This window comes from Hyperolius riggenbachi, chromosome 11 (assembly GCF_040937935.1).
Source record: "Hyperolius riggenbachi isolate aHypRig1 chromosome 11, aHypRig1.pri, whole genome shotgun sequence".
Taxonomy (NCBI): Eukaryota; Metazoa; Chordata; class Amphibia; order Anura; family Hyperoliidae; genus Hyperolius; species Hyperolius riggenbachi.
In genome coordinates this window covers 7,989,725-8,013,130 of record NC_090656.1, presented here as the reverse complement: position 1 = coordinate 8,013,130, position 23,406 = coordinate 7,989,725, and the positions used below count along the sequence as shown (strand labels likewise).

Here is a 23,406-nt window from a genome sequence, read left to right as displayed (position 1 = left end):
ACCCGGAGTCAAAGTCATGGTTTCATAAACTGGGGAGTCGGATGAATTTTATACAAAATCCACAGCCCTGATAAGTATTAGACTTAGGAGTCGGAGTAATTTTGGGTACCCGGAGTCGGTGGTTTCATAAGTCAGAGTCGGAAGAGGAGTCAGAGTCGGAAGATTTTTGTACCGACTCCACAGCCCTGCATTATATTGTGCTATTAGATTATTTATAGGTGATGGGTAGAGTAACAGAGACTGAGTTTCTGCTTACACAGCGCGTGGGAAAGTTGAAGATATTGATATTTTAATAAAGGATAATTTTTTTCTTCCCCTCATGAGTGGAAGTATCTCAGGTAATGCTTTCAATTCCCCCTCAGCCAAAATGTATTCTATAGAAGAAATGTCCTCTCTTGCCCACAATTTTAAAAATGATAGATTTGATATCTCTGGTATACGTTTATTTTTGTTCAATGGGAGTATATAGATCGTTATTCCTTTCATTTCCTGCATAAGGCGCAGACTGTTCCACATTTTTTGCATCATTGATAAGGTAGGAATTTTACCACCCAAAAAGCCACAGGCTTCAGGAGTCTTTGGGAGATGGGTGACTCTGGAAGGTGGAAGTCTTGCGGAATATGGGCGGGTCAGTACTGTGCCGGTCAGTACTGCGCATGCCCGAGTGCGCACTCGTGCATGTCCACTCCTGAGCTGCCCGTCTTCGGGATCCCGAAGACTTCCGAAGCCTCCTCCTGTGGAGGCGAGTAGGCTCCAACCCTAGTTCAGAGGCTGCTAACCGAGGAGCCAGCGCTGGAAGGAGGGGAGAGGAAGGGGAAGGCTATATAGGACCCAGAGCCTTCCCTCTCCTTTTTGCTTATTTTAATAAGGCTTCAGGATCACTTTAATCATGAAAAAAAGAATAACCAGCTCTCCATTAATCTGGGGTTCGGCATCGGTGATTACTAAACACAACATAGGGTGGCTGGAAACGAGTATACGATTTATAACTGCCATGTGTAGCTGAGAAGAATATGACTGACATGAATACTGCATGTGATCTGGGGGTATACAGAGGGTCCCCCAGCAAAACCAAGCTGGCCAGGCCCTGCCCCTCTGCGCACCCCCGTCCCACCAGGATCAAAAGTAGTGCATGGGTGTCTGGAAGTGTGTGTGTGTGTGTGTGTGTGTGTGTGTGTGTGTGTAGATGCGCACATATTTGGGAATTTGTCTGTTTGAGTATGTGCTTTTGCTTGTGTACAGCATGGGTGTGTGTATGTTTGTTCATGTAAGTGTGTGTACAGTATGTATGTATGTATGCGAATTAGGCCCCATTCACACTTGAGGTTCGAGTCCGCAAGTGTCCGGGGGTCCGGTGGCCGCAAAGAGACCGTACGGGTCTCTGGTGCGGCCACAAGGCACAAGTTGCGGATCCGGAATGTATCAGTTCCAGCTACAATAAAGTAGCCGGAACTAGATACATTGCAGTGCCGGAAAGGCACTGCAAGCATGGGGGATACCGGTGTGTAGTCCGGGCCCCCCAAGTGGCATAGGACCGGTGCTGGAAGCATCCGGTCCTATTGCCAGTGTGATGGGAAACATCCGTTTCCCATTGCACAGCATGGCCGCATGCGAAGGGTCTGGATCCGGCCCGGGTCCTCAGCTGCACCGGGACGGACGGAAAAATAGCGCATGTTGGAAAAAAAGCCGGACCGTCCCGGAGCTGCGTTCCCGGATCGGATCCAGACGGCGCACGAGTGTGAATGGATACATTGATTAACAATGTATCCATTCACCATCCGCTGTGTACGGAGCGTTCCGGGTCCGGGGAAGCCGGACTGGAACGCTAATGTGAACCGGGCCTTACACATGCATATACACACAAACACATAACCAACCTTTGTGTGTGCAGCTGTCCACATCCCATTCCATGTGTATCGTTTTCCAACAGGATTAGGAGGCGCTCTGGTTTTCCGGACCCTGCTACCAGCACCTGTTATTGACCTGAGGAAGCGGCTTGGACCGCGAAACGCGTTGTCTATTGTGCTATAATAAACCGTCGTAACCTTTCATCGAGTGGAGTCTCTTTGTATGAAGAGAACACCTAACACACCACACGGGCGCCTCCTAATCCTGTTGGAAAACGATCTTGTATTACCCCACCGGTGGGGTTCTTCGTGACCTACGAGAAGCGAAGCCTTTTTCTAAGGAGTAGCGACCATCGATCATAAAGACCGAGTGGGGACGGGACTTCCCTACACGCCTACACAAGTGGTTGCCTTACAGCAACCCATACTTGTGAGTATATTTATTCTTAATCCTTTTTCCTTATTTGAGGATAATACACCAAAAGGGCTCCTGGTACCCTGCGGGTTTTTTCTTTTGTCTCCTCTCTACACTGACCATCCCATGTGTAACATCCATGTACAGCAGCCCCCTCCCATTCTATGTGCAGCCCCCCTCTTCCATGTGTCACATCCAAAACAATTACATAAATTGTTACCGTAGGGACTCCATTTGAATGTGGATATCATGAGGTTAAATTACTGCTATTTTTGCAAATAATGGCTTGTAATTAGGGTTAGTGTAAACAAAACCAATACACCTTTATTTCCAAATAAAATATTGCCTCCATACTGTACTAAGGACATAGTTTAAAGTGAACCGAGCATTATTTTTAACACCCAGGGCAGCTCTATAGCAAATTAAAAAAGCATTCTAAAAATGTGGTTTATTATTAAAAAAAACTTTCAATTTACCTCATTTTTTTTTTTACATCTAAGGGTTAAAATTGCCACTTTGTCAGTCCACAAAGGACCTGCAGTCCCTGAGCAGGAGATGGTGGAAGGCAGATAAGAAATCACCTCATTAGACTTAACGGACCACAAACAAACCCCCATTGTACTTCAAACAGAAAACATCAGTTACAGTTGAAGAATTTCACACCTAGTCTGGACAATGCTAGTTAAAAAACAGCAGGGGTTAAACTTCTGAACAATGGCAGCCCTTGCAGCTATTTGAAGCCAGGAGCTGCTTAGTTCACTTTAAACATTGTAATAGCTGGGGCAAACAACATGTGTGGGTAGCACATTTTATTTTAAAACTACAATGGCAGAAAAAATATTTTTTTTACATTTTTCTTATTATTCCCGTTAACCACTTGAGGACTGGGCCAATTCTGATGGATCTGTGCTGCGTGGGCTCTCCAGCCCACAGCACAGATCCTGTTGCAGCCAAGGCGACCGCGCTGCTGTGCAGCAGCGCCGTATGATGTAAACACCGGGGATTATTTTCAGAGTGTTTAAAGTTAGGCTGCGAGCCGCGATCGGTGGCTCGCAGGCTGTTCACGGAGCCACCCTCCGTGAACTGACATGGAACGGCCGCTCAAACCGTTTCCATGGTAACACCACTTTGACCTGCCGACGCCTATTGGCGTTAAGGGTTCGTTAAAGGGAACCAGAGACTGAGAAAAACAAAAAATAGGAAAGGCTACGATACATACCTGGGGCTTCCTCCAGCCCCAAAAGCCTGGATCGCTCCCACGCCGCCATCCTCCGGTTCCTCTATCGCCGGTACCGGGTCCCGTCACTTCCGGCGGACTTGACGAATTTTGCGCATCACAGGGCGCTCCCTCCATATCCGTACACATGCACCTGCGCAGTATGGAGGCGTATACGTAAGGCTATGGAAGGAGCCCCTGTGATGCGGAAAATTGGCCACGCCCGCCGGCAGTGACGCACTGCGCTTGCCTCGACTGGCCGGGAGTACGGGACCCGGTACCGGCGGACAGAGGAAGCGGAGGACGGCGGCATGGGAGCGATCCAGGCTTATGGGGCTGGAGGAAGCCCCAGGTATGTATAAAATTTTTCTCTTGAACGTCTCTGGTTCTCTTTAAAGAGAAACTCCAACCTAGAATTGAACTTTATCCCAATCAGTAGCTGATACCCCCTTTTACATGAGAAATATAATGCTTTTCACAAACAGACCATCAGGGGGCACTGTATGACTGATTTTGTGCTGAAACCCCTCCCACAAGATGCTCTGAGTACCGCGGTACTTTTGCCAGTTTGTTACAATGTAACAAGGTTCACAGACAGGAATTAGCTGTTTACAGCTGTCTCTAACAGCCAAAACAGCTAGGAGCAGCTACATCACCTGCCAGCAGTAAAAATGTCACCATGTAATAAATGTCAGAATGTAAATCGGAGAGAGCAAACACTGACTAAATCATTTATACATAATTATGGTAAAAAATTAAGCACTTTTTTTTACTACTTTATCTTCACTGGAGTTCCTCTTTAAGTGGTTAAAATGTATATAGAATAAAAATTCTTAGTAAAAAGTACCATCCAAAGAAAGCATACGGGTAATTGGTGGGAAAAAAACAAGATTTAGATAACTTTGCTGTGATAAGTAGTGGTAAAGTTATTAGCGAATGAATGGCAGGAGCTCTGAACTGTGAAAATTCCTCTGGTCCATAACGGGAACACAACCTGTAGCGGTGAAGAGACTGTACATTGTAAAATAAACATTCCTCCAATCTTATGGCATAAAGTTATAATTACCTCTCGAGTCCGTTTCCTCACCCCCCTTTCCCCAACCCTTTGTGCGTCACTGTCCAGTGCATAGCGCCATCACCTTTGAGACAAGTGCCATGGCTTTCTCTTTATTTGAGACAGAGAGTGCCACGGAAGCTCCACAGCATTTCTCTGAAACAGGGCGGGGCTAAGCACCAGAAGGCGGTGCACACAGGGCTTGGGGAAGAGTAAGTGGAAACAGACCCAGAAGGTAATTCTAACTATCTGTAAAGAAGATCAGAGGAATATTTTCCCTGAATAGTTTCTTTAAAGAGAACCCAAGGTGGTTTCTAAGAATGATATCCGCACACAGAGGCTGGGTCTGCTTATATTGCCCAGCCTCTGTTGCTATCTCAATCCCCCCTAAGTTCCCCCTGCACTCTGCTATGCCCCCATAAATCTCAGCTGCGCGCTGTCGACACACAGCAGGCTGTGTTTACCTATGTAGGGTCACTCTCGCCGCTCCCCCGCCTCCTGCATAGCTCCGGTCCCCGCCACGTCCCTTTCCTCCAATCAGCGGGGAGGGAAGGGACGCGGCGGGGACCGGAGCTATGCACGAGGCGGGGGAGCGGCGAGAGTGACACTACAGAGGTAACCACAGCCCGCTGTGTGTCGACAGCGCGCAGCTGAGATTTATGGGGGCATAGCAGAGTGCAGGGGGAACTTAGGGGGGGATTGAGATAGCAACAGAGGCTGGGCAATATAAGCAGACCCAGCCTCTGTGTGCGGATATCATTCTTAGAAACCACCTTGGGTTCTCTTTAACCACTTTGAGAATGGACAGCTATGGCCCCTTTAAGGGCCCATTTCCACTACACGCGTTGCTAGGCGGAAACCGCACAGCATCGCAAAGAAACTGCAACCAATTCACGTTATTCACGTCAATGGAGTAGTTTCCATTGACGCGAATTGACCTATGCAATCCGGCACGATGCAACACGGGGGAATTTATGGATAGCATACTGCAGTTTTTCGCAGCATGCATTCGAGCCCCCATAGCTGCCGACGGGAAGCCGCATGACGCCACATCCGGCTGTACGGAAGACAACCGGAAGTACCGGAGAAGTGAGGGGATGACATTTACAGAGAACAGTTTTCGCTGTGGGGCATTACTATGGAGGACAGTGTGCAGCACATCCAGCATACAGAAACAATCCTCACTGGCTGTAATACGGTGACTGGAATCTGTTCAGAATGATAGAAAACAGAAATATAGCTTCAAATGTGTGTAAATAATCATCATCTGAAGCTCTGTATTCCTGTCTCTCTCTCTCCCTCGCTATCTCTCTGCCTCATGCAGTGTAAAGAGTTTACAGCCAGGAATAGCTCAATCTGATTTGGGAAGGGGGGGGGGGGGGGGAGAGAGAAGAGGCATCCAAGCAAGGAGAAAGTGCAAGTCCTTCTCTTCAGATGCTTCTCTGTATCTAAAAAAAAAATCCCTCTGATCTCATATGATCTGTGAAAAAGCAGGCAGGGCAGAAAAACCATAAATCATTCCTCTGAAAAGCGACAGAGAAGTGGAACCTATCTACATGGTACAACTCTAGCCCTGACACAAATTGTTACTAAAGCTTATAAACAAAGCATTTTTTTTTCCACACAGGCTGTCACCAGAGACCTTTGAAAAGCTGTCTACTGTTGCTGGCTTCCACTGAGAAGCCTGATAGCCCGGCTGAGTCACACTTTGTCACACATGCACAGCCCGTAGATACCACTCAGGCACATAATACTCCCAGCAACGGGGAGCACACACGGCACCACATGCGCAACCAAGCACTACTCGGCTGGGCTATCAGGCCGTCCAGGGGACAGGCAAGTATGGAACCTGAGGCTTCTTTCGTCACAGGTTCCCTTTAACTGTATACAGTTAGCATTAAAGTGGCATACAAGGCATAGTTATTAGGATACCATTGACAATCTCTAGTCACAGCAAAGTGAAGCAGCTCAATGTAGAAATAATAATATAAAAAGAAAACAACAATCACTTCATAATGGAAACTCAATCATGGTTTTTATTCACAACTGGCTGGCAGCGCCCACTACGCTGCGCAGGGCAAGAGCGCACACACCATTTCTCTGGACGTTGCGTGTGCCATCTCGCCATACACGCCCCATCCAATCAGCCCTCCAGCCAATCAGAGCAGGACAGGAGGGGGCGTGTGCATGCTGGAAAGAGACGTACACAAAGCAGCCATCTTAGAATTTATTAAAATCACTGGTGGGGCAAAACACTACAAAAGCTCTTAATTCTGCTCATCGCCTTTGGGCCCCACCCATACCCTGTACTGCCTCTTTATTCACAGCAGCCAAAAAGTTTACCGAGGCTGTTAAAGTGGATCCGAGATGAAAAACCAACTATAACAAGTAAGTTGTCTATATATCTTATCTAAAGTTTACTCAAATCTCAACTTGTAAATCTAGCTGTAAACAGCTTCATCAGTATATGATTATTTCTTCCTGTGATACAATGAGAGCGGCCATGTTCTGCCTGTGATCATTACACACAGGCAGGCTGCTCTGCATCTCCAGCCCTCAGCCTGTGAAAACTTCACTCCCCTCTCCTCCTCCCTCTGAAATCTCTGGCTAGTATCCTCCTCCTCCTGCCCAGACTGAGCTCCCATAAGCCCTTGCTACTAAGGCTGAGAGTGCCAAGGCACTGGAGAAGCTGTGGGCGAGGCTTGTTTAGTTTATAGAGAATTAGAGCATTAAAACAAAAGTATTGTTGGAATGCCCTATAAACTATATGAAAGGAGCACAATTATGCAATGAGTAAAAGTTTATCTCGGATCCACTTTAAGAAGCACATTTGACCTGGGCATGCACAAATCCAAAACCGTGCAGGCCCAGTGAAAGGAAGTCATCAGGCCCATCTATCATTTGGGCACAAATGTATCATTTTACTGGGCATGTGTAGTTCGCCCTTCATGCATGCCCAGTGTTTATGTGCTCCTGCACAGCTGCTTCCAGCTAAGAAGCTTTGACTGCTCGGGCAGCCATATATTAAAATCAGCCAGATGCAAAGAGCAGCAGGAACAGTTTATGCCACAGAAAGAAAAAACAAAGAAAACCAAAGCCCCATAGCCTGTTCTAAAGCAACTGGGATTGACTATTGTAAACCCACTCCACCTAGAGCTCAGTGGTGGGAGTGCATACTAACTCCAACTACTGGTGTTCCGCATCTTCAGCTGAGTACAGAGATAGCCAACAGTAACTGCTAGTGATCATGGGAACTGTAGTCCTCGTAATAGATGCAGCAGCAGTGTCTATCAACATTTTCTTCCTATATGTGTCTATCAACAGCCTTGAATCTAGTGCAATGGGACTAGACTGAAGAGGTCATCAGGCTAATTATAGAATATAAAATTGCAGAAAGGTGAAATATTTAAGTATTAAAGTAACCTAATCAGGCTGAGTAATACATTTAAAAGGTCCTACCTGCAGCCAGCTTCTGGCCTCTACCCATGACAGTCCAGGCAGAAAAGGGAATGGCAACAGGAACTTTGAATATTTGACTGCTAGGAGACAAATTCTGGTGATCATTTGAAGACAATGCTTGCCCAAGAGGGAAAGCCAGGGGCTGGACTTTAGCTTTCAACACTATGTCTAATGTTCTTCCACTAGGAGTGTCCAAGCATGGATGGTCATTGTTCTGCAAAGGAACCAAGTTACTTCCATTTTTATTTGTTAAGGGCTGAAGTCCATTTTTTTTTACTTCGGATTCATGCACTGTCGGACTTCCGGACAACACAAGATAATCTTTTTTTGGGAGAGACAAACTACCGCCATTTCCTGGCCATTGAAGTCCACCCTTCAACAGAATTGACTTGGGACAATTTAGGCTTTGTGAAGACTTGAGTTCATCTTTCTCTGGTAAAGCCAACTTGCTTTCATAATCATTTCCTTGGGATGGAAGTCTAGCTTTCATTAGAGGAACTGAACTGGGTGCCTTTATGCTTCCAGAAGACTCCAGTTCATAATCTTGCTCTAGAAGTACTGATCTATTTCCAGTTTGATTTTCTTGGAACTCCTGCTTCAGCAGGAATGTTCTTCCAATCTGATCGGCTGATTGCGATTCATCATTTGAGATGGCTGACAACTCAGTCTCACGCTGACTGGCTCCAGAATCAAGACTCTTCGGAGGTTCCAGAGAAACAGGCCGATTTTTATTGGACTTGTCAGGTTCAACCTCATCATTCAGGATGTGGACTTCACTCAAATGGTCCCTAAGGGTCAAATCACGGAATCCTTTAGTCTTCATGAAATGCAATGGACATACAACCCAGACCCCCCCCCCCCCCCCCCTCAGCATTTACTTAAAGCCCACCTCTAATGACCTCTATAAACTCCTTAATCCTCTAATCAGGGTTAGGGCTGGTCAGTGAGATGCAAATAGTTCTGACTTGATTGCATGATTATGCTAGTTAGTATACAAATGTATGCAGCTTGCAAATGGACCAATGGAATCCCATTGCAATTTGATGTATGCATTTTCAAGCTGCATAAAAAAATTGCATAATACTGCATCAACTCAAAATTATTTGCATCTCACCAACTATCCGCAATTAGGAGTTATAATGGGACAACAAATTGCATCAGACGAGTCACGAGGAAACCCAACCCACCCATCCTTCAGAAGCTGATGTACTGGAGATACAGGAAAGGGTGTGGCCATTTTCTTCAAGGGGGCAGGGCTAGAGACCAGCTAGTACAGGGCTCCAGTGATGCTTACCTGTAATGCAGTTAACCAGCCCGTTATAGCTTGTCCTTATTAAAGAACCTAATTGTTTTTAAAGTGTACCCGAGGCGACATGTGACAGGAAGAGATAAACATGTGTCTGTACAGTGCAAAACATTGCTGCTTGAGTTAATTTTCAGGCAACTGACGGCCTCTGACCTGTCGGTACCTTGTCAAGAAGATAGTAAACATCACTGATAAGCAAATTACAGCCAGTAAAGTTTTCTCAATTGAGTACAACCTCTGAGGGCAGGGAAAGGCTAGAAAAAGGTCAATAAGTCACGTGTTTTGACCTTCCGTGCGGGATGATTATTTTTGGATTTTAATGCCTAAAAGCGATGCAGTTTTATTTGCACGCCTTTAGGCCCTAAAACCGGGGGGGGGGGGGGGGTTTGCAATTCCCGGCGATTGGGTCAGCGGTGTGTTTTTGTTCAAATCGCTTTTTAGAGCGGTTTTTTTAATTTACTCCCTGACGCAAGTCACAAAGTAAACTCTTTGACCCGGAAAAGAATAAATACAATGTATTTATTCTTAAACATGCGAACGCAATCGCTACACAAAGTGGTTTTGTGAGCGTTTTTCCTATACCTTCCACCGAAGCGGAATCACCTCAAAAAAGGCAGCATGCACCTCTCTGCTGAGCGGACCGGAAATGAACCGCTCAGATGTGAAATCTCTTTTAGGGAATCATTGTACAAGCGTTTTTAGGGCGATTTTGAAAATCTCCTGAGCTCGCAAAAAGGGAAAAAAAATTGCCCCTAGTGTGAACGAGCCCTCAGAGAGCCTGCAGCGGCCCCTGCATTTACCTCCCTAGGAAAAAGCACTGCAGTAGTTCTGACTTTCAGGTGGCGCTATAACCCTGCACAGAGATAGCCTACAAGGACAGGAAGGAGAATGGATGTCAGCGTCTGGATCCCAGGGAGGAGAGTGGACCCAAATTAAAAATACAAGATCTCAGAAATAAAATCTATTTTCTAAATTATAATAATAAATAGTAGCCTTTTTTTCAGCTGCATGATGACAAATATAAAATATTTACATTTATTGGAGGAACCCCTCCCTTCCTTTCATATTGCCGGGACAGAATCCGGCAAACTGGTGGAGTAGGTGGTGTCCGGCAATGGAGGAATTGCTAATGGCTGCCACCTGTATATCCCTAGTTATGAAAAGAGGAGGGTGAAAAGCATGCACTGAAATGCTCATAGGTTTGAAGGAGTGTTTATTTATCTTTGTATGTGTCAGAGTGGTGCAACTCAATATTTTTAATTTAAAAAAATGTTTGGTTTGGGTCCGCTTCCAACTGGCTTCTTTTTTCAACCCCGAGCCTGACTGTGATACTGCCAGGGAGGTTAAGCTCTGGGACACTTAAAGGGACTCCGAGCTCTACTCAAAATAAAAAGTTTCACTTACTTGGGCCTCCTCCAGCCCACCGTAGGCGGTGAGGTCCCCCGGCGTCCTACGTGATGACACGGTGCATCATTATACAGGAAGAGCCACCAGACACCTGGCCCGGGTGTCGTTGGCGGAGAGGAGCCAGGATGACGCCGGGGGACCTCGCCGTCTACGGTAGGCTGGAGGAGGCCCAAGGTAAGTGAAACTTTATTTTGAGTAGAGGTCAGAGTCCCTTTAACCTCCTTGGCGGTAATCCCGAGCTATGGTCTGGGAGGAAAACCGCAGCTAAGAGCGGTAATCTCGACCTCTGCTCGGGGTAGCCGCCGGAGGCTGTGTGCAGAGTATAACGCGCAGCGGGCGGTTTTATATACCTCCAAGGGGGATCACGATGTCGGCCGCCATTCTTCCTCCTCTCCTCCGGGGCTCTGCTTCCTGCTAGTGAGATCGCTGGCTGTCGCAGCCGGCAATTTCAGTTTAGAGTTGCAGTGCCACCCGGAGGATGGAGGGATAACTGCAGTGCTGGAGCCAGGGAGGTGAGTGATTGCAGGGGCTGTTGCAGATCTCCCCGACAGCATGATATTTTTTTCCAGGTTTTAGGGTCTGAAAGGGTGCAAAAAATTCCGGAAAGAATCATAATGCCAAGGGGGTTAATAGACTGCCATTGAGCAGAGACAACAAAACATTCAATCTACTTTGTAAATGTTAAAATATAAAAGTCATTTTTATAAATAGGATAAACACAATTCTTTTTATCTCATCCGTTTTATTTCACCTCGGGTTCACTTTAATGGTCACCAGAGGTGCGATTTAAGGCTGTTCAGTGCACGGACCCGCTCCCACGCCGCCGTCCTTAGTCCTCCCGCAGCTCCGATACCGGTCCAGTCACTTCAGCCAGTCGGAGCCAGTCTATGCAGGAGAAGCGCGCCCTCTACGTATCTCTCCAGCATGTGCTGGAGAGATACGCAAAGAGCGCACTTCGCTTATGTCAGACTAGCTCCAACTGACAAAAGTGACAGGACCCGGTACGGAAGCTGCGGGCAGCAGAGAACGGCGGCGTGGGTAGCGATGGGTGTGCATGGGGCTGGAGGAAGCACCAGGTATGTATAAAACGTTTGCTTTATACCAGCTCTGGTACACTTTAAAGTATAATAAAATGAAACAGAAGAAATTGAAACATGCCCAAGCCGAAACTCAACGGCCTTTTATTACGTGTGCTTGCATATCCCAGTGCTGATCTCATCTCCAGCTTGTGGGCATCTCTTCTACATTTCGGTGACATCGCAACTTAGCACTTGAAAAAACGTTGGTCAACCACCTACTCACAGAACAATGTAACGCCATATTAAATGAACAATGAATTTTTATACCGGTGGTTGTTGTTGTCATCCTTCAGAGGTGTTTCTAGGTAAAAGAGAAAACATATCAGTGTATGGATCCTATGTCTAACATTCATCCTCAAAATTAACTTTTTTCTGTAGCAGTTCTCAAAGACCATTGTTAGGATTCTAAAATGTTTAAATATAAAAACATAGAATTCAATTTTCCCCCCAGATGAACTGATTTGGGACCGCCGCTAGTTAAAACTACACCGCATCTGTAGCTGCCCAAGCCTGATGAGGCATAGTGTTAACGCCAGAGACTCCCGACCACGGGACGCAATAGCGCGTCCCCCACCGGCACAAGCTCCGTACCTCAATCAGGAGACGAATTCATTGGCTCACAGTGATCAGGAAGTGTATAAAGGAAAAGATCCTCTTGAGGACCAGAGATTCAGCACTTCGCCACTTTCAAGGGACTCCGAGCTCAAACAAATAGCTCTTCGTCATCACGTCAGCCGGCGTGACAGTACTGCGCATGCGCGAATTAACCGTGCATGCGCAGTACTGTCACGCCGGCCGCCGTGATGACGCACAGCGGCTGACGTGACGAAGAGCGTCCTGTTTCAGGAAGTGGGAGCCCGACAACCGGCCCGGGTGTCGGCGGTGCGGTATGCGGCGGAGGGACCGGGAGAGGAGCCAGGACCACGCCGGGGGACCTCCCGACCTACGGTGGGCTGCAAAAAGCCCCAAGTACCAATTTTGTTTATTTTTTGAGGTCAGGGTCCCTTTAATGATTTACTGTTCGTCATACAACTTCGTAACCAAGTTAATTTTACCTCCTTTTCTTGACACTAATAGAGCATTTTTTTAGTGGTCTCTGACTGTTGCTGCAATTTTATTTATTTTTTTTTCAATTTAAAAAGATTTTTTTTTTTTTTTAAATAAAATATCGTACTTTTTTTATTTCCCTCCCTCCCCCCTAAATTGGCCCTGACTGCGATCCTTACACGACCGTAACCTCTCATAGGCATCAGCCTATTAGAGGAATTAGATTGTTAGCCGCTCCTGGGGACAGTTAAGTGCCAAGGGAGTCCCCTAGATTGCAGTGCTGTAAAAATGTAAATAGCCTTTTTTAAAATTCAGCCTCCCAGTTCTGATCGCAGCTGGCAGACCAATACCTGATCCCTGCTGTTTACAAGCGAGGAACACACGAGCGAGCATTTCCTGCTAATCCCATCCACTGCACTTTGACGCCAATTGCCATTAGGCGGTCCCCCAGCAGACACGCTCCCACCGTCCATCGGCATTAGGCGGTTGGGAGCTGTTTAAAGGGACCAGAGCCTACTGTCCCGCAAGGAGTTAAAATGTACAAATCACCTTTCTCCTACATTGCTGTATCTTACAGTAGTCCGTAAAAATCTGACAGAAAGGATACATTTTAAGAATATACTTGGAAGAACAAAGAAATCGAGAGCCCAATATGGTGTAGTATTGTTAAGTTGGTTGTGGTTTAAAGCAAAAAATCTTAGATATAATCACAAACATGGGTTACCCATAGGCAACCACTGCAAGTGCAGGTGGGGAGTTTTAGAACCTGACCCCATTTAGGTTTTTAAGAGGTCTCTCTCAAGATTTCAGCAAGGCTTGGTGTACAGAGGCGCCAGAGTAGAATAAAAACGTTTATAAACAGTCTAAAAGAGGGGGATGTTCAGGTGGACTTGCCTCCCTCAAAAATATAAAACTCAATTGAGTCACAATAGATCAATATAAATTTTTTTTATTAAACTCCACTTAGTGCAACGCGTTTCGCAGGTGTGGTCCTGCTTCATCAGGCAAACAGGTCCCGCCTCATCAGGCAAACAGGAGTATAACTCAATGGGTCTAAATGCAGAAGTGAGCGCCTCTGATTTTAAGAATAGTTCAACTCATGGGGAATTCTCAGTATTTCCTTTCTTCAAAAGCAATCCCTGGAAAGGATTTATACTAAGAGGTTGACCTATTTGTTTGCACACTATTTAGACAGCTGGACCGAGCAGCTGAAAGTGCGTGCTTTTGAAAATACACTAAACCCTTGGATTGCAAGTAACACTAGCCACGTCTTGATATAAAGTACGGTGGCATAGTGGTTAGCTCTCTCGCTTTGCAGCACTGGGTCCCCGGTTCAGATCCTTGCCAGGAAATGGTAACCCAACCCTTCGGGTTCCAGCTGGCAGCCCCCGAACACTGGCGAGGTAAATATTTACCTACTGCGATTCAGCGCAGTAGTAGCTTTCCGATCAGCTCAAGCGGTAATAGCAGAGTATGATCGGGTCCACTCCACTGCCTGAGCGGTGAAGTGGTCCTGATAGGGCTCGGGTATTTTTGCCTGAGCCAGATTGGAAAGCTGCTACTGCGCAGGATTATGGTGGATAAATACGGTAGGTGTTACTTGTGAGCTGTATTTTTGGAGGAGACAAATCCCTCCCTGAGGCTTAAGGCGCGTACACACGCTATACTTTTTTAAACTACAGGTCCGTCAGACCCTCCCGTGGGGCGGTCGTTCTGACGAAAGTTGCACGTGAGTACAAGCTTTTGGCAGAATGATGAGACTTTTTTTTTTTTACTGATTCGCCGAGCAGGAGGGTCTAACAGAGAGGGGCGTAACAATAGACCCTGCAAGGGATGCCTCCGCAGGGGGGTCCAGACGCCACAGGGGGCCCGTGGGGGGAAAAGTTTGAGAGACTGACAGCTAAAGGCATGGAGAAAAAATACGTATTCTGCTCTCATAGCATTGTTATATTGACTGCATGTGTCCACCACACAGATAAGGAATCACATACACTTTGGAATTTGTACACTGTCCCTGCTCCCTAGGGTTCGTAAAAAAAACCATCTGTCTCACACTACAGCTAAGTTCTGAAGACTTGACAAAGTCTTTACAAAGGAGTCACATTTTGAAAAAAAGTTGTAGACTTTCCCTTTTCAGCTCAATGGAGGGGAGATTGATGTCTTACTGTTGCTGCTTCATTGAGAGCTTGTGACATTCTCAGTGTTTTGCCAAAGTTACATTGATACTATATCTTATGTTCAGCATGTCATTGTTGTTCCTCCATATAGCATGTGCTCTCATGTAGTAATATAATACGGCTGTGTGTGTGTGTATGTACTGGGAGCAGAGCTGCAACGAGGGACTTGTCGGCTACAAGGGGCTGGAGGAAGCCCCGGGTAAGTAGATCTGGGGGTAGCATAGATTGCCTGATGTTGCAGCACGGTGGCGTAGTGGTTAGCGCTCTCGCCTTGCAGCGCTGGGTCCCTGGTTCGAATCCCAGCCAGGGCACCATCTGCAAAGAGTTTGTATGTTCTCTCCGTGTCTGCGTGGGTTTCCTCCGGGCACTCCGGTTTCCTCCCACATCCCAAAAACATACAGATAAGTTAATTGGCTTCCCCTAAAAAAATTGGCCCTAGACTACAGTACTTACACTACATAATATAGACATATGGCAATGGTAGGGATTAGATTGTGAGCTCCTTTGAGGGACAGTTATATATATATATACTGTACAGCGCTGCGTAATATGTCGGCGCTATATAAATACTAAATAATAATAAGCATAATAATAATAATAATAAGTCTAATTTTTATCTGCATGGGGAAAACACGTTGGTCCTCAGTTTTCCTGTGCAGATAGCGAGGGGGGTGGGGGGGGAGCCCTTCCAAAGTTTCTCGGGGGGGGGGGGCCCAGTGATGTCTAGTTACGCCCCTGCTGATGGACTCATAGTTTAAAAAAAGTACAGCGTGTGTGCGCACATTTAGGAGTATGGGGGAAGCCTCATTAGGTTTTTATTTTTCTAAAACCGAGCTGTGATCACTGTGATTAGCTCACAGGGTCAGGAGGCAATGAAATGTGCTCCTAACAGATACGGAGCTCTGCTGTTAGCATGGCAGCAGAGAGCGCTGGCTGCAGAATATGACATTTCAGCATAGAGATATTGTCCCTGCCACTAACGGCAAGTAACACCGGAGGTCCGCTTTAAATTCAGTGTAGGGGGGGGGGGGGGGGGAGAGAGAATGGAAGACAGTGTCTCCTTCCTACCTGCAAGCTTCCCACTGTGAGTTACTTTGGTCCACGATGACCAGAGGACTGGAGTGATCTTTGTTTTCACATTCTCCATTACTGAACTCTGTTCACCAGTAGACACCTCCTCCACCAGAGGGAGGATTCGTTCCCCATTCTTATGTTCCACATCGGTATAGCTTTTCTCACTCTTGTAACCGGCAAACCGTTTCGCCACAAGCTCATCATTAACGCAAAGCTAAAAGAAGAAAATAGCCGTTTGTCAAGACTCAACCTATGACACCTCCGACTCCAGGTACCCAAATGTACTCCGACTCCACAGCCCTGTCCTAGAAATACTTTGATGGCAAAAACTGCTGCCACTTACCACAGTGTCCTGCTGGGTGACATACAGAGACACACTCATGCAGTTGTTCTCCATCGCACATAACTGAGCCTCAATCTTTGTTGCTTCTGCAAGTGAAGAAAGGGAAAAACATGAATTGCGTACTTCACTATCTCGATGTGGCCGAGGGGTTCTCTTTGTCAGTTCACCTCCACTGCTGATGCACCTCACAGTCATTACTAATTGGATTTATTTAGTGCCAAATCATAATATGGCTGACAGACAACACAATGGGCGTGATTCGCAAAGCTTTTCCACCTGTTTTCACCTGATCTATGTTATTTTTTTAAAGGATACCTGAGGTGACGTGTGACATGATGAGATAGACATGGGTATGTACAGTGCTAAGCACACAAATAACTAGGTTGTGTTCCTTTTTTTCTTTCTCTGCCTGAAAGAGTTAAATCAGGTATGTAAGTGGCTGACTCAGTCCTGAGACAGGAAGTGACTACAGTGTGACCCTCACTGATAAGAAATTCCAACTATCGCTTTCCTAACAGAAAATGGCATCTGAGAGCAGGACAGGGATAAAAAGGGTCAATAGTTCATAGATTTTAGCTCTGGGATACTTCGATGAACGTGTCATTGAGCAAAACAGCTTAAAAAGTAGATTTAAACAAAACAAAAACTGTGGAATATATTAAAAAAGTCATTTTTAGCAGAAGGAAGATAGAAACAATTGTTTATTTCATTAGTTTATTTTGCCTCGGGTGTCCTTTAAGCTCCTGAAGAGCAAAAATATAACTAAGGTAAGAAATGTAATATTGAAATTAAGTTTATCAGGAATAACTTGCTTTGATTATTTTGCCTGTGAATGTCCCAAAACGCTATTTTTATCAATTAGGGGATCAAAAAGTCATTTATGAGAAGTTTTGTGAATAGAGCCCAATATACGTAATAACCAGTAAGGCTGGGACCCACTGGAGCGTTTTTTGTTTTATCATCGTTTAGGGGTCGCTTTCGATCCCTAGCGATTTTACTAAATGCTCTGCCAATGTAAATGGATGGGACAGATTCCGCTAGAGCAGGGGTCTCAAACTCAATTTACCTGGGGGCCGCAGGAGGCAAAGTCAGGATGAGGCTGGGCCGCATAAGGGATTTCACAAAAAAAGTCAATCAGCAGCTTCTGGTCCCCCCTAGCCCCCTCCCCCCTTGCATTGACTTGTATTTCAAAATCAAATTCACACTGACGCAAACTATTTTGCCTATTTTACCTTATAGTTTGCTTCAGTGCTCCCATTACAAGTAATCCGCCGTGTCCCCGCCGCAAAACAGGGGCTGCAGAGCCGGCATTTCCTGAAAGGGGCAGAGCTTTCAGCTTCAGCTCTGCCCCTCCTGACATCGCCGCCTCTCCCCGCCCCTCTGTGAAGGAAGAGTGGGAGGGGCAGGCAGAGGCGTCGATGCGCCGCAATTGACGTCAGGAGGGGCAGAGCTGAAGCTGACAGCTCTACCCCTTCCAGGAAATGCCGGCGGATTGCCCCCTGGGTGATTTGGGGGCTCTGCAGCCCTCGTTTAGTGGCGGGGATGCGGCGGATTACTTGGGAGCACTGAAGCGAACTGTAAGGAAGCTTTTGCCGGCGCGGGCCACAAAATATTGTGTCGAGGGCCGCAAATGGCCCGCGGGCCGCGAGTTTGAGACCCCTGCGCTAGAGCGATAGCGATTAGGCAAATCGCAATCACAGAACATGCAGCATTTTGGGAGTGTTTCCATTCTAATGTATTATACAGGAGCAGGGAAATGGCTCCCAAAATGGCTTGCAAAGTGCTACCACAAAATCCCTAGCGACTGAGATATCGCTTTGCAGTGCTTTTCTAAGCACATGTGATTTGAAAAGCTCTTACTAACGCAATGCGATGGGTGTGATCTCACTAGAGCGATTTATTTTTAAAAATCCCCCACAACATTACATTAGCAAGAGCTTTACAAATCCCTAGAGCTTAGAAAAGAGCTGCTAGTGGGTCCCAGGCCTAAGACGCACAATGCCAGGTCATACACTGGAGTATTAGTTCAAGTAATTCAAGTTCACGTTATTCTGTGGGCAGGATACATAATCAATTAGGGGACACAAAGAGGGAGAGCAATGCCAAATGCTTAAAGAGACTCTGTAACATTCAAAAGATCCCCTGGGGGGTACTCACCTCGGGTGGGGGAAGCCTCCGGATCCTAATGAGGCTTCCCACGCCGTCCTCTGTCCCACGGGGGTCTCTCCGCAGCCCTCCGAACAGCCGGCGACTGTGCCGACTGTCATTTCAATATTTACCTTTGCTGGCTCCAGCGGGGGCGCTGTGGCGGCTTTCCATTCCGAACTACACGGAAATACCCGATCTCATTCGGGTCCGCTCTACTGCGCAGGCGCAGCAAACTTGCGCCTGCGCAGTAGAGCGGACCCGATGGCGATCGGGTATTTCCGTGTAGTTCGGAGCCGACAGCCGTCAGAGCGCCTGCGCAGGAGCCAGGAAGGTAAATATTGACGTCACCGCTGCCCGGACTCCACGGAGGGCTGCAGCGAGACCCCTGACGGATGGAGGACGGCGTGGGAAGCCTCATTAGGATCCGGAGGCTTCCCCCACCCGAGGTGAGTACCCCCCAGGGGATCTTTTTATGTTACAGTTCCTCTTTAAAATCTAAAGGCAGGGGGCGGAGACATGATGGGGGAAGGGCTACATCGAGAAGTTCTCGGCAGATAGTTGGGGCATCAACAAGGTGGAGTCGGCCTTCTTGAAGAGGTGAGTTTTGAGGGCTTGTTTGAAGGTGCTGGAGGAGGCAAGCCTAGTCCTGTATTCATGCGTGGGAGTAATTTATAGTGCGTTTTACTCGGGGAGACATGCGGGGAACAAGGAGACAACACCAGGGGGCGATACACTGAGTCCTGGCAGGTCGGCGGTTCGTATCAGCAGGCGAAAATCAAGTTTGGAACTCACTATTTTTGAGATGCAAGGACCTTTTTCTCCCCATTTTGGGGGGAGAAAAAGTTTGTCTTATATGCCAAAAAATACAGTACATCTTCAGCTTGAAAAAAACACGTTTTTCCAATGTGGATGTTTTTAAATCGGGATTAAACTGGCATAACATTCAATTAAAAAAAAAAAAAAAAAAGGGTTTTCCTACGTTATCATCTATGCTACAAGTTTATCTGCTGCCATAGCATTTTACTGCATAGCGGCTATATTTATATAATATAATGTATGCTGTGAACACTTTTCAGCTCTCTACTTCTACTATGAGAGCAGCTGAGTTTCAGCACTGCCAGGAATGTATACTAATTGTAGCTGCCAAAAGAATGCAAGATAAGATAATGTTATTACCTCTTGGCAGGAAGCTTCCACTGGATAAAGTGTTGTGTTGAACTGTTTGAATGCTGTTCTGCTAACTTTTTGTTGTGTGCTAGTATATGTTATGCTGTAAATAAGCTTTTAGAGCTCAAGAAGAAATGTTAAGTTTCATACTAATGTAAAGAATATCATAAGTGCAGCTCTACCTACCTGGGGATTCTTCCAGCCCCTAGAGGTCTATCAGATCAGAATCAAATTTATTTCGCCAAATACAACGGGGGTTGTACCCGGGAATTATTTTTGGCTCATACAGGGTCGGAGATGGTACAAACACATGCAGCAATTAAACACATACAATCAGGTACAGTAGTACAAGCATATACCTATATATACACATGTCACCTATAACTGTAGTGAAGGACGCGTGGGGATATCTGGAATGCTATGTGAGGGGAGCAGCCTGCCGACTATCGACGGCGCTCGCTCGCTCCACAGCAGTTCCAGATGCCCCGCAGTGTGTCCTGGAAAGTGTGGATAGTGGAAGAGAGAGAGAAAGGATAGATAAGAGAGATGAAGAGAAGACCAAGGCAAGAAGAGAGAGACAGGCAGAATCCATGGGCTGCAGATTAAAAAAAACACCCCTGGATCCGGCCCTCAGTCCAGTTGATGTGCAGGGATCTCTGGTGGATGTAGGCAGATAGGACCCCGTGCTTCTGGCCGCTGAAGCGTACAGAGAAAGGACCAAGCTCCAGGGCCCATGGGGATCCAGGTAAACAAAAGGATCCTCTGGCCTTGGTGGGTGTGGCCTGCCATGGCGTGTCCCATGTGCAGTGAGAGGCTGGGAGCATGGAATGGAGCAGCTGAAACCCCCGATGTGCTGCGATCTGAGTCAGTTGGCAGCGCCTGCTAGCTGTGAGCGGTGGGGGGAACGGCCGTGAGATCCTTCCATGCTTTCACCTATCCTCAGGGCTAGGTGGTGGTGCTCACAGGCGTGCTGGAGGACAGGGACCCGTGGGATGGCTGGAGCCCTCAAGGCAGCTGGTGATGCGTCGGGGTGACTGATGACCACTTGTCCTGGAGCTGGTCCTCTGGTGACTGGAACTAGGCCTTCCAGGGCTTACGGGGAACCAGGGGTGCTGTGTAGGCTGGTCTTGGTGGCCTGGTGGATAAGAGCAGATGGGTACTCTAGAGCTGCACTGTGATGCTGGTGACTATTAAGGCTCGGTGGTAGGGAGCAGAGCCTGGCTTGATGAAGCAGGAGAGGAATTGGGGTGAGCGGAGGTGCACATACCCTACGGGCTGCAGTGGTGGAGCGGCCGCGGCCTTGATTCTTAGTGGCCATAAGGAGCAGAACAGGGAGCAGGGTGAGTGGTGGTGTACATACCATCCGCATCACAGCGTTGGAGAGGCCCCGCATGTTTCTGTGATGGCCTCTCCAGGGTGTAGTGCGCCCTCAGTACATGGCAGGGTAGCCACATGTCCTTGGCAGTGTCTCCTTTCCCTGGCAGTGGTGTTGAACCTACACCAGTGTGGGACAGGCAGTCTTCGGGTCCTCGGATCGTCGCAGAGCAGCTGCATTTCCTCGGCTGCGTCTGGTTGCCCCGGCAGCAGAGCCGCGGCTGCACCACGTGGGATCCTGCGGGCCCTCGTTCCTCCTATCTTGCTGGTCCAAAGGCGATGTGGCAGCCAGCAGTGGTGGATGGCTCCCTTGCACGGTGGTGAGCAGGGCTGGATCGAGCCGAGCAGTGCTGAAGGTGCGGCGAGCATGAGGTCCCCGAACAGCCGATCAGCTGATTGGCCCGCAGCCAGCATCCGAGACCGGGTGCCCCGAACCAGCCCAAGTATTCGCATGTCTCCGCGTGTCCTCTCCCGTGTCTCCGCATCCTCCCCTGTAGACCAGGGGGGGACCAGGGAGAGAAAGAGATAGTAAAAGAAAGAAGAGGCCGGAGCCCTGTGGCCGTGGCTACCGGTGCGGCACCATCTTGTGATTCCCACGCTGCAGTTCTGCTGTGCGCTCCTGTCGGCACGGGTTAGTTTTGTTTTCGTCCACTTGGAGTCGGTGGGACAATGCGCCTGTGCAGCTCTGGCCACGCGCATCTTTGTTCGGGTCCTGCACATGTTGCAGAAGGGAACGAGTATACTCGTGGCAAGAGCTGCGCAGGTGCAGTGACCCGCCGACTCCCACTCTGCAAAAACAAAACTAACCCACGGCGGGGAACCAGAGCATCTGTGGGTGACTGCGAGGGCACAGGATGGCCTGCAGGGGGCTGGTAGAAGCCCCAGGTGAGTGAAACTTTTTTTTTTATTAGGCGACTTAAGTATCCCTCTAAGGTGGTTAAGGTGGCAACAAACAAACATGATACGAGAATATCTTCAATTTAATGGCAAAGATACGAGAAAATCTTCAATTCAATGGCAAAAAAAAAAAAAAAAAAAAAAAAATTGGTGGTTGTACAAAAAAAAAAAAAAATCAAAACGTTGCACCCCCCCCCCCCCCCCCATTTTATTGAGAAAAGTCAATTGTGAGTGGCTGTTGTCTCTAAACAACTTTTTAAGAAAAATGAATGGCATATGATAAATTGCCAATTTCTTGATTTTTATACACTAGCAAATTCTTCAATTTTCAAGTTTTATTTTTTACATACATGGGAAAAAGTGAGCATGTGCATGATACATTGGTCAGATTATTCAAATGTCAATCAATCAGAAAAAAAGGAAAGGTGTAGTGTAATCCTAGCCACATTTTAAGAAGCTTTAAGACCACAGTAATGCGTTAGAAAGTTACCCTCCAAGAGCTGCTCAAAGTAGTGAACAGCGGCGGTATCCCAGGATTTCGATGGTCTAAAACAAAAATGAAAAATATAAAGACTGATGAAAAAAACAAAAAAAAAAAACAAATAATATACAGAGTTCTTTCCTAGTTAAGCAGAATGAACCCACACAGGGCTGGTGCACACCGAGCGGCTTTTTGATCGTTTCTGCAGCCGCTTGCGGCTGCGGATACGCTTGGTCAATGTATCTCAATGGGGTGGTGCACACCAGAGCGGGAGGCGTTTTGCAGAAACGCATACTCCCGGGGTGAGGCATTTTTTGGATTGCGGAGGCGTTTCTGCCTCAATGTTAAGTATAGGAAAAACGCAAACCGCTCTGAAAAACGGCAGATCAGAGCGGTTTTCCAGGAGGTTTTGTTACAGAAGCTGTTCAGTAACAGCTTTACTGTAACAATATATGAAATCTACTACACTGAAATCCGCAGCAGCAATCCGCAAAACGCCTCAGAAAAATTTAAAAAAGCGTTGAAAAATCTGCTAGCATTTTGCGCATCTGCTAGCGGGTTTTGGTGTGCACCGGGCCATACTAAGCAGTGCAGTCCCGTAAAGCAGAGTGAACCCCAAATGTTAGTGGGATGTCCTCCGACATCTACACTCTAAAGGTGGACAGACATCTAGTGATTTTGTGGCCTAATTAACCATCCAATTACTAAATATCATCAAACTTCCGTGGCGCAACATTTCCACCCGATCTTGGATTCAATTTATTTCGGGCCGAATTCAATCAAAAACATCGATCCAGACCTGCTGGAAAATCTGTGGCATGTGGCCCATTGGGTGCATGGCAGTAACGGCGTGTAACTTTGCATCAAGCGACTTACACAACTGACCACCAGCTGCTGCTCCCCTCAAGTGTTAAA

The 23,406-nt window shown here is 47.1% G+C and overlaps 1 protein-coding gene across 4 annotated transcripts in view; it reads right to left on the bottom strand.

Annotated features, from left to right (window-relative positions):
* TDRD12 (tudor domain containing 12) overlaps positions 1–23,406 on the bottom strand; it is a 269,251-nt gene that overhangs the window by 183,107 nt on the left and 62,738 nt on the right. For all 4 annotated transcript variants that reach the window (XM_068261508.1, XM_068261507.1, XM_068261506.1 and 1 more), the window contains exons 6-10: positions 22,501–22,556; positions 16,425–16,510; positions 16,076–16,295; positions 12,051–12,084; positions 7,992–8,779 (exon numbers count right to left, since the gene is read on the bottom strand). In XM_068261508.1, the coding sequence (XP_068117609.1) occupies positions 7,992–8,779; positions 12,051–12,084; positions 16,076–16,295; positions 16,425–16,510; positions 22,501–22,556 (1,184 nt within the window). The remainder of the gene's footprint in view (positions 1–7,991; positions 8,780–12,050; positions 12,085–16,075; positions 16,296–16,424; positions 16,511–22,500; positions 22,557–23,406) is intronic.